The sequence below is a fragment of the Grampus griseus genome, assembly GCF_964374135.1.
Source record: "Grampus griseus genome assembly, chromosome: 20".
Taxonomy (NCBI): Eukaryota; Metazoa; Chordata; class Mammalia; order Artiodactyla; family Delphinidae; genus Grampus; species Grampus griseus.
Window position 1 is genome coordinate 7,400,712 of NC_139014.1, and position 11,609 is coordinate 7,412,320.

At 54.5% G+C, this 11,609-nt stretch overlaps 1 protein-coding gene across 1 annotated transcript; it reads right to left on the reverse strand.

Moving 5' to 3' along the window:
* Nucleotides 1–777: 777 nt before the first annotated feature.
* Nucleotides 778–8,313, reverse strand: WBP2 (WW domain binding protein 2). Its single transcript, XM_082679227.1, has 8 exons — nucleotides 8,154–8,313; nucleotides 5,792–5,900; nucleotides 4,526–4,661; nucleotides 3,590–3,682; nucleotides 2,808–2,942; nucleotides 2,492–2,614; nucleotides 1,960–2,036; nucleotides 778–1,825 (listed from the first exon to the last, which is right to left on the reverse strand). Exons 1-8 carry the CDS (start codon nucleotides 8,210–8,212, stop codon nucleotides 1,772–1,774), a joined length of 786 nt encoding a protein of 261 aa, XP_082535353.1. The 5' UTR covers nucleotides 8,213–8,313; the 3' UTR covers nucleotides 778–1,771.
* Between the last annotated feature and the right edge of the window lie 3,296 nt (nucleotides 8,314–11,609).

The following is an 11,609-nucleotide window of genomic DNA, read 5'->3' on the forward strand; positions in this document are numbered from 1 at the left end:
ACAGGGCCAGGCTGCGCGGGGCAGGGATGGCCCCACGGCCCCGGCCCCCATAAGGATGGTCGGGCGGCTGCTCCCTTCAAACGCCCTTGTAGGGGCCTCAGCCAACCCGAGGAGCTGCTGGGCGGGGCTGCAGAAGGAACAGGCTGGGGACGCTACTGCCTAGCCTCTCCTGACAGGGCGACTTGGCCCAGAAGGGACAGGAAAATGGACGCATCGGTGCTGGGCTGAGCTCCACCACAGGGTCCCAGGGCCGCCCTCCAGGCCAGGGTCCAGGGGGTGCAGGCCTGGGCATGGACGGTGGCCGTTTCCCACCCGCCCCGGCCCCAGGGTTCACAAGGAGGGTGGCACCAGAGCCCGCGCTGCAGGGGCCAGTCTTGAAGGGCCGGCCTTCACTGACGTGCTCTCTAACCCCCACGAGGCAAGGCGGTGAGCACAGCACAGCAGCCGGGGACGCAGGAACTCCGGTCCAGCCCGGCCCCTCCTGCCAACGCCTCCCACCCAGAGCAGCTGCTGGGCTGTGCCAGGCCCCAGGGGACTCAGCGGGTGGGCACAGTTGCTGAGCAACTGCCACAGAATGGACACAGGAGAGGCCTTAGCATCCTGGGCCCAAATAGGCCAAGAGAACAAGGGACTCTCACACGGGAGGGAACACTGCCTCCCCCGGCCCCAAGCAGCCAGATGGCTCTCCTTCCCAAGAGCCTCGTCACCACACGCAGAGCCGGGCAGGGTCCAGTCACTCATTTTCACAAGTTCACATTTTCAGCAGACAAATCAAGGTGCAAACAGGGTTTATTTCACATTAATATATTAACTGAATTTTTTTGTCAAATAAATAGGGAATTCTCTTTAAATAACCATCTCCTCTCTTCACAGCCAGGCCAGGAGCAAACGGGAGCGAATTTTAGTGCATCCAGGGGGCGTATCACCAACCAGGCAAGAAGCTTAAAGGGAAGAGGGCAGGCTAAGGGGCTGGCGAGAGGTCATGGTCAGCGCCCCAGGGGTCTGTTCCCAGCCCTCCCGGCAGCCCCCAAGTGGACATGCATTCTGCAGTTCCAGTCCAAGAAGCCCCTTCTAGAGGGAAAAGAGAGAAGGCAAAGGGAAACAAATTCCAGAAAAACTAGCAGGGAAGCAGAGGGGCTCCCTCCCCAGCTGTAGCAGCCTGGCCCTCACGCCACCCACCCCCTGGTGGCTCGTGGGAAAGCTCCAGAAGTCAAAAGCAGTGGCAACAGGATGACCAAGGACAGGGAAGGGAAGGCGAGCGTGACGGGGGCTGAGGCTGGCTGGGAATGGAACGTGGGCTGACAGTCCGGCAGACAGGTGGCCTTGCACAGCCAGGTGGATGGCATGTGAGTAGGGCCTGGCAGGGTCCCTGGGGAGGGCAAAGCTCGTGAGGATGAAGTGGCTACAAAACGAGAGAGCTGGACTGCGGCGGAGGAGGTGGCCAGAGAGTCCCTCCGTGGGTAGAAGCTATGAGAGCAGGACAGGAACGAGGCGGACGCCCCCCGGGGATGCTGAGAGGGAAGCGCTGTGGGCTCTGGGCTCACGTGGGAAGCTGGGAGGCACCGCTCCCCGCACCCCTCAAGGCTAGGTCCTGGCGACTGCTTTATATTCATCCAAGTCAAGGGGCCCTCCCCCTGCCAGGCTAGTTCCTGGCGACTGCTTTATAATCAGACCTGGAGAAAGGACGAGGCCCGCCCCCCACCCCAGACTCAGCCCCAAGGGGAGGGGAGGAGAGAGCAAAGAGAGGCGGGAGGAGGTGGGTGTGAGCGGTCTACTGGGTCTTCTTATCTTCTGGGGGGTAGTAAGGAGGCGGCGGAGGCTGGCTCTGAAGAAGAAAGGAAAGATCACGTTAGAAGGGTCGGAATAAGCCGAGGTCTCTCCTGACCCTAAATCCCAGCAAACTGGGGCTGCGGGGGTCCCGCCAGTGCCACGCCCGCCCCCGCTCACCAGCCCGCTCACCGTGGGCATGTAGACATTGTGTGGGTTGCCTGGGTTGTAATAGGCGCTGGCGGCTGCTTCGGCGGCCTTGGCTTCAGCTGTGAGAACACACAAACTGGGGAAGAGCCCCGGGGACAAGCCCTCCCCGCCTCCTCCGCTGCCCCCACGGCCCTGGCCCCCTGGTGCTCGGGGCGGCGGGTGCTGAGGACGCAGTTCCATCACTAAAGCAGTGGAGAACCCTTCCTGAGCACTTACCGCGTGCCACACCGTCCCATCTGGTCCCTCTACACCTCCTGCCCCCCACCCCCCATCTTCACCACAAGCCCCACAGGTGGGGCCGTTGGCACGTTTTGTGGATGAGAAGACTCCGGTGCAGAGGGGGACCTTCCTGGGCCCAGGGCACGTGGCCAGCTAAAGGACAGAGTGGGGGCTGGAATCTACCCCTTCGCCACCAGGCCACCACGCTGCCGGTCCCCTGGGATCGTCCCTAGGCCAGTGGTCATTCGTTATCTGGGGCTTCCGTGCAACCACGGGGAGCAGCCAGGGCCCTCACCTGCAGGAGTGGAGGGGACATCGGGGCCGCTGACCGGAGGCTCCATGGGCCCAGGGTAGGGCGGCGGCGGGGGCTGCATGTACCCCATGGCCCCGTCCATCATGGGAGGTCCCGGATAGAACTCTGCTCGGCAAGAGAGTGACGGGGACCCAGTGAGCAGCCCAGCCCCGGCTCCTGTAGCTGGTACCCTCCCAGGCCCCTCCAGCTGCTCTGTCAGTCCTGAAGCCAAAGAACAAGTCTCCCCTCTACAATCCCCTGGCCTGGGTGAGGGTGGTCAGTGGGAGGGGGAGGCGTGGGTAGCAAAGGACACACTCACCAGCTGGGGGCAGTGGACAGGGGTAGCCAGGAGGGCAGGGGTACATTCCATTGGCGACTGGTGGGGGGAAGACATAGGCCCCGCTGGGCATGTAAGAGTAACCATAGGCTCCGTTGGGGGCTTCACCTCGGGAGGCTATAGCACAAGGGGAGAGAGAAATGAGTGTCGCGGGCCTTGGGTTCTGGGGAGAGGGCGCTCCCACCGCCTGCCGAGGGGAGCTGCAGGGTCCCAGGAATGCGCACAGCAGACACACCTCACCCCTCCCCACTGGAGTCCGCCTCGGTCAGGAATGAGGCGAGGGGTCTGGATGGGGAGAGAGGTCAGAGCTGGGGTGGAGGAGGTCCAGGACAGGGGTGGAGGGATGGATGGAGGGAAGAAGGAGGCTAGAGGTGGGGTAGAGAATGGAGCTGGGTGAGGCTGGGGACGAGGTGAGGAGGTCTGCTGAACACAGCCCTTGGGGACTTAAAATGGTTGCCTGATGGTAGCTTAATGGTTGAGTTTCTGTTTGTTTCTATGAGGCCACAGTAAAATGTCCTTGAGTCCAAACAGCTTTGCTAAAATGTCCTATAGCTGCTCCAGGCAGGGGAAACCCAGCCTCTGAGGTACAGGAGGGTGATTTCATTACAGGCTTCCTTCCCAACTCCCAGCCCTGGGCAGCCTGGGGCCCAGAAGCTCATCTCCTGACTGCTTAAAAAACAAAACAAAAAGTAAACAAACCCAAATGAGCAAACAGCACACACATTCAATGCGGCCTTGGCCCCTGGTTTTTAGAGCCTTGATACCTTGAGATGCCACCTGTAGCATCCGCTGCCCAAATTCAATGGCGCCCCCTGCCACAAAGGTCAACTTGTACGATGCAGAGCCTTCCCAGCCACCTGAGAAGGGAACAGGGCATCAACAGCTCCAGAAAAGAACTTAGGTTACGTCTGAAGAGATGGCTCTTCATCGTCTTCAGGCCCCATCCAATGGCCAGGAGGCTCACCACCCACGTCGCACGCCAGTGCTGCAGACCGGCCACCTCCTGCCCGCTTACTGCGCAGCCCTGTAAGCACGTCTGCACTCAGGCCTCCCACCCCCAGTAAGGCAGCTTCTCAGCAACAAGCACGCCCAGCAACAACTGACGTTCAAGTTCAGAACAGGTCTCTCATCCCGCGGGGGCCTGAGGACGAACCCCGGGCCCCTCCAGCCTGGCTTCTGTCCAAAGGGGAACTGTGAGCTCAACAGCAAGGCTCGGGCCAGGCTGAACGTGAGCGGGAAGGCGAGTTCGACGCAGGGGTCTCTGGGGTCTGCAAAGAGCCTGACACCAAGCAGGGCCTCTCCGGGCGTTACAGAGGGGCAGCGGGTTCTGCCTGGCTCTAGGGGAAAGACCCTTCCCAAGAACCTGATACAGCTCCCTCCCACACCTAACATCTGAACACACTCCCCAGCTCACAGTAAGCATTTTCACTTGGTTTACAGTCATCCTGCTGACTTCCCTCTCTGAAAAGGTGACCTGAGCCGTCATCTTTAACGTTAGCACTTTCCAGCTCTTGGCAACTTCCCCCTGCTGAACAGCTGGCAGCCCAAGTGCTGGTCTTGGAAGCTGATCCAGAGCCAGGAAGAAGACACGGCTAGAGTGATAGGGTCCAAAGAGGACACCTCCAGGGCAGCAGTCAGAGATGCCCCAGAGCACCTCTCTGGAAGCCCCGTCGGTGTCCCCAAGCTCCCTTGTCACCTACCTCCCGCTTCAGCCTTCACTGTTCCCTTGATGTAGTTTGCTCCAAACACAGGCTGCTTGATCTCACAGTCCTTCATCAGATAAAACGGCATCATGAAGGACTGCATGGCATCCTTCCCCTTGGACAGAAAGATGACCTGCAGAGAGAGAGAACAAGGGCCATCCCCACCCGAACCATGGCCTGCCCGGCCATCGCCTCCTATGTGCGGGAGGCCATCACCTCCCAGGGCCGGGGCGGGTGGCCCGAGCCAGCACCCGGCAGCCCCAGGGCGCTCTCTGCACCAGCCAGCCCCGGAGAGCGCTTTTTAGAGTAAAAAGCCTCAGATGCAGCCGGGCTGGAGAGGCCAGACATGTGACTTCACAAGAAAAATGTGTGGCTCAGACAGCACGTGGGAGCAAGACAGACTGCTCTGCCACTGAGACGTGGTGGTGAGGAGACGGCGGATGTGGAGCCTAAGTGGAGGGCCTGCGAGGCCAGGGCAGAGAGGCAGGGCCGAAGCAGGGAAGGGCTCCTGAAGGGAGAGCTCAGCCTGAGCTTCACAGAACTGAGAAGAGGGAATGGCAGCGGGTGGCAGATCCCAGGAGAAGGGATGATCCTAACCTTTCTGCAGACTCTGCCCAACAGCCAGCGTCTCCCACCCTGCACGTGGGGAACATTCTGCTTTACCCCCATGACTTCAATCTGTGACTGAAGATGCCAGCTTGAACCCCCAGAGATAGGGTTTTGAGACACCCCCCCACCCCGGTCTCCACTAAAGCCTGTGCTCCTCTTCCTCTAACGATCCTTAAGTCTAACTCTGGGATAGCTGCAGGCAGCGATCCTCTCCCAAGAATATCCATCTGTGTTTCTCTGGAAGTCTCTCAGAGTCTGCTTGGGGAACTCTCAGGCAAGGCCCATTCTGCAGTCTGGCATTTCTCGCTTTGCAGGGTTTGGCCGGTCTCTCTGCCCACCCCCGAGGTTGCAGCCAGGCTACTGTATCCCCTCCAGGCCCAGGTCATCCCAGCAGCTGCATCCAACTACAGAGAGATTTTGCAGCAGCAGCTCTGGAACTTACACGGATTCACTGCCATCAGTTCTGCTGTGCGAAGAGAGGCTGGTGGTTCTAGAACCAGGAGCATGTGACAGAAACACGCTAACATTCACCAGGGTTCAGCGGCCACTAGACTCACGAGGCTGAGGCTGACCGAAGACTCCATCAGCCTCCAGGAGCCATGAGTCTCCAAAACAACTGACTCGCCAAACCAACCGTCTCGCTGTACAACGTACCCGGTACGGGGTAAGGTAGACGGTGCCTTTCTTGGTCCCTTTGAAGGCCTCTGGCACATTCCTCATGTCACTGAACGTAAGTTCTACATGGTCATAGGACATCAGGATGCTGTGATGAGAAAAGAGGAAATGCCCTGATGAGACAGTTGGAGTCACAATCTGTCACCCTCAGGGACTGGACCCTCCTGGGTAGCAGTTGCTTATTAGTAGCTGCCAGCAAGTCATCCGCTTCAACACTGATGTGAGAAAACTACTAACACAGCCATGGAAGAGATAAGCAAGCTGGGGGTCCATAGAATTTCCCCCAAACCCCACACACACAGCCCCTAAGTGACCAGTGCAGGGACTTCCCTGGCAGTCCAGTGGTTAGGACTCCACGCTCTCACTGCTGAGGGCCAGAGTTCAATCCCTGGTCAGGGAACAAAAATCCCACAAGCCAAGAGGCACAGCCAAAAAAAAAAAAAAAGTGACCAGTGCCATGGAAGAGCCACAGGGCTCTGGAGACGCCATAATCCCTCAAATCAGGTTAGATTATCTGGGTTAGCTCTTCGATGCTCTTCTAGGTCCTTATGACAGGTGTTCTGTTTTTGTTGGCTTACTTTTTACAATCTGATATACAAACATTTTAATACATGACTCTACCCATTACCAAAGGGCTCACTTCAGGGTTCCTTTAAACCTGGGGTTCTGAAGCTGGGTCTGCAGGGGTATCAGTCCACTAGCCCTTGAGATGATCACGTACGTGCTTTTTCCTGGGAGAGACCACAGTTTTCATCACTCTCAAAGGGATTCATGATTTGAAGAGTAAGGTTCACTATTTTACATATCAAGTTTTAAATGCTGAATGTGGACTTCAATTACTGTTTACATAATTTTTTCAGAAATGAGGCTGAAGCAGTTTCTGAAACAAGGCACATCATTATTTAGCAGCAATGAGTCCTAAACCGGGTAGGAGGCCCAGCAGGATAGATACATTCTTGGCCCAGAAAAGTCTCACTGAGAGAGAAAGAGATAGTCCCAGGAGATGTTACCAAATGGCATCAAAAGGGTCCGTCCGGGTCCAGGACTGGCGCACCGAGCAGCTACACACTAAGGGCAACGTGAAGTTTCTCTGATTACAAGACAGCAAGGGCCAAGCTCACATGGCTCCATCTGTCTCCTTTCGCCTCCCAGATATCACAACTTCCTTCACTGGGGAGGGGTAAGTGGGAAAGAGAACCAGTACCAGAAGAGAAAAATACAGCTCAGAGAAAAGAGGTCATTACCAGGAACAGGCTGCGACGGCCAGTCGCTGAGCAGGTAAGATGGAGGAAGAGTCAATATTCTGAGGTCTGGGCTCCCTGGGTGCTCTCCTCTGACTCATCAAGCATTCCCGGATGACAGCCCTGGGCTGGGTGCTGGCCTCAATCAGCTACCAGACTTTGATCCCACCAAGTCTCCTGTGGGGACTCAGATTCCTCCTATGCTCCTTCAAAAAGTGCTTTCAGGTCAGCATAGCTCAACCAGGGCTGGCTGGTCTGATTCTCAGCGCCCAAGGAGCAAGAGAAGAGAAGTCATCCAAGGAGCCCAGAGGTGGAGGAGAGACAGAATTGTCGGGGGGTGGGTAGGAAGAACCTTGAAGCTGGCGGACCTCTGCTCTGGGAAGTGACCCAAGCCAACAGGAATTCAAGGGAAAGAGGCAAAGACAGACCTTTACAGAAAACGTGTCAAACATGTGACAAACGTTAGCTATGTAATTTCACCTCTGGGCCTCAGTTTTTCATCTGGAAACAGCAGTTCTGGAATATACTGGAAGGCTACATACTGGGAATTAACGCTACTGACTTTGGAATCCGGACTCCTTTCCTATTACAGCTCTGTGATCTCATGCAAGTTACTTAAGCTCTGTGCCTCAGTTTCCCTACGTGTAAAATGTGGATAGTAATAGTATCTGCCGCACAGGATTTACATATTGAGAAAAGCAAAAGAGGTGTAGTCCCTGACACAGAGTAAACGCCCAATAAACGGCAATTATTTCTGTCTAAAGCGCTTCCCAATTCTTAAAGTCACCTACTCTGGGACAGGGGCTCAAGAACTACCCACAGGTTCCGCCTGTCTCTCCAAACCCCCACCCGTCTCTCCAAACCCCTACCCTAGCCAGCCGCCCCACCCCCATCCCACAGCTGCAACATCCCGGCCCTTCCCTCACGCCTCACCCACCTTCCTTCAGCCCCGCCCCCAGCCGTTACCCCACCCCCCACCCCCCGCATCAGTTTCCCCTCTTCACGGGTTTATTCTCCACCGCCCACTCACCCACCACCCACTACCCACACCCTCGACGCCCGCCCTTCAGTTCTCCAGGATCCTTCCGTAGTGTTTTCACCTCTCGGTATTGTTGACGATCACTCCGCCGCCCTCCGAGTGATTCTTGTTGAGCGCCATAGTCTCTCGGAAAAGGGTCCCGAGACTCGGAACGCAGTGCGCTTGCGCCCTTCCTCGGCCCACCCCTAGTGGCGTCGTTCGTATTAGAGTCAGCCAATCAGCTCTTGCGCGGAGGCTGGCCCTACCACCTGATCCCTGGCGTCACGTGCTAATAGTTTACTCCCTCTCCCCCTCCCCCCTAGTTTCGCTCGCATCACAAACAAACTCAAGACTGTAGTTCCCAGAAGGCAATGCTCCCTCGACCTCTCACTACGCTAACGGAAGGCTGCATTCTGGAACTTGTAGTCTCCAAGACCATAGGCCCGGATTGACTCCGCTTGTTGCATAACTAATCCTGACCCTCCTCCACCCGGTCCTCCGAGGGACCGGCGTAAATAGTTGGGCGCGTCACAGGGAAGTTCGTCGTAAAGGCCCTGGACGCAAAAGTTCATACGCACGGAATGGGGACTATAACCTACACCTGCTGTGGGAGCGTTGTACACTTATTGGGGCATCTTCATTCAGTCCGCAAACGTATGGGGAGCACTTCCTGTATGACTTTGCTCCCCGCCACACACTTGGGTAGTCACTGAGCTAGAGAGATGAGTCCAAGAATCAGTCTCTGTTCTGGGAGAGAACAGTCAAGAAAAACTGCCATCCCTCCCTTGAAATCAAACCCACACCCTCCGAAGTGGGCGGTGAGAATCTCCGTGCGGGGAGGAGAACCTTTGCCCAGCGCCGGCACCTGACCGCCGCCTCCACCACAGCTGGCCTCGTGGTGGCGCTGCTCGCTCTAGAACGCTCTGGCTCTGCAGTCCCGCCCTCCCAGCGTTTAACGGGCTGGAAGATTTAAACCGGACGCGGAGGAGCTGAATGGAACTGGGCATAATTGTGACACCCGGAGCTTGCAGACTGGGAATGACTCATTGTGACCCAGCACTTGGGCGGCCTCCACTCGGCCGCGGTAGTTATGTAAACTGCCGCACCTCCGAGGTGGAGCTTTACCCGCAATTGTGGGGGTGAGGGGACGGGTCTTACTCCCCACGGGGCGGCGCAGGTGCAACATTAATCTTAAGGGATCGGAGTTTGATTTTTTAGCAAACAGCTGATTTCCTGACACGTGGTGGCCAACTTTGGGATCCACCTGCTTGACTTGACTTTTGAGTGAGATTTCCTAGGTGAAGGATCAAAAACTAGAAAATATTATGAAACAGGTAACAGCCTTCTGTGAGGTCTTGCGCAAAACCACCTGGAAGTTGCAGGACAAGTGCAGTGCAGTAGTGCGTCATGGACATGATGAAGTCGGCCCTAATGGGTTAGGGTAAATTCCACACATACAGTCTATGTAGCGGTGGAAAAGAATGAAGTCATATTCTACGTGCTGATGTGGAAAGATTGCTAAGGTTTGTCTGTACAACTGGTGTATAAATATACTTCTGTTTGTATAAAAAATAGGATAGGATCTAGATCTAGATATTTTCTTGAACGATCCACCAGACACTGTTTTGGGCATTGTCCCTTTGAAGCTCAGCTCTGGGAACTGGGGTTGGCAGGTGACTTACTGTGCATTGCATGCTCTTTTGTACTGTTTGTTTACTGTGTGCATTTTAAATATTAATAATACATTTCAAAAAGAAAAAGAAAACCCACCCAGTAATGGGTGTGCAAGAATGGCTGCTACAAGGACCCTAAGAGGGAAGGTGGGACAACAGCGCAGTCCTGCCCTGACCCCTTTGCGACCCCGGTTGGTGGCAGAGGCAGAGGCGGGTTTTGTGGGGCCTGAAGCCTCTCCAACGTTGGAGGCCCTGTTTTAGAACTAAGATACACGATTATGAACACACAGTGCTGTGGCCACACTGAGGCCTCCTAGCAGGAGGGGAAACATGATGAAGAGGAAGTCTGAGTGGAGCGAGATAGCAGGCTTAACCGATTCTGGCTTAAGTGTCCAAATTTTGCAAATTTTATAAAACCATGTGATCATGTGAATGCCTTGTGAGGACCGCTCCCAGGCGGTGGAGAGGTCAGGTGCTTTCCAGGACCCACACTGAGGGGCTCAAGGGCAGTTCGTTGCTGAACCAAGTCGGTGGCAAAAGGCCCTGTTTGGGCCCAGGTCTCAGAACTCAGATCACTCCTGCCTTCTAGTGCACACAGGCTCTGGCTGTTCCCAGAAATGATCGCTTTTTGCTGAGCTGTAATTGCTCCTGTTCTGCAGACTGGAGCTCCTTGAGTGCTTTGGGCTTGCCTGGGATATTGTGCCCATCACCACAGAACAGCCAGGCAGGGTCCAGGGTGACCCTGTTCCAGTCACCTCTTAAGCTCGAAGAAGCTTCATTTAGTTGCCCCAGTAAGTTGGACAAGTATCATTTGTGTTAAACAAATAATCATTTTCTATGTGTGTCCTGATGTTGAAAAGACTAGGGAGCAGTTTATCAGATGGTGACTTTCCTTTTTTTTTTTAATGTTGACCCACAGTAAGAAGTACATTTTATATCAAGACCCAATAAGGGAATTCCCTGGCAGTCCAGTGGTCAGGACCCTGCGCTTTCACTGCCGAGGGCACGGGTTCAATCCCTGGTTGGGGAACTAAGATCCTGAAAGCCGCACGGTGACTCAAAAAAAAAAAAAAAAAAAAGACCCAATAAGCCCAGAAATAAACCCACACACCTATAGTCACTTAATCTTTGACAAAGAAGGCAAGAATAGACAATGGAAAAAAGACAGTCTCTTCAGCAAGTGGTGTTGGGAAAGCTGTACGGCCATATATGTAAATTAATGAAGTTAGAACACACCCTCACACCATATACAAAAATAACATGGCTTAAAGACTTAACTATAAGACATGACACCATAAAACTCCTAGTAGAGAACATATACAAAACATTCTCTGACATAAATCGTACCAATATTTTCTTGGGTCAGTCTCCCAAGGCAATAGAAATAAAAGCAAAAATAAACAAATGGTGGGACCTAGTCAACTTACAAGCTTCTGTACAGCAAAGGAAAGCATAAACAAAACGAAAAGACAACCTACAGACTCGGAGAAAATATTTGCAAATGATGTGGCTGACAAGGGCTTAATTTTGGAAATATACAAACAGCTCATACAACATCAAAAAATCAAACAACCCAATTGAAAAATGGGCAGAAGACCTAAATAGACATTTCTCCAAAGAAGACATACAGATGGCCAAGAAGCACATGAAAAGCTGCTCAACATCACTTATTATTAGAGAAACGCAAATCAAAACTACAATGAGGTACCACCTCACACCAGTCAGAATGGCCATGATTAAAAGGCTACAAATGACAAATGCTGGAAAGGGTGTGGAGAATAGGGAACCCTCCTACACTGTTGGTGGGAATGTAAGTTGGTGCACCCACTATTGAAATCAGTATGGAGGTTCCTCAAGAAAGTAAA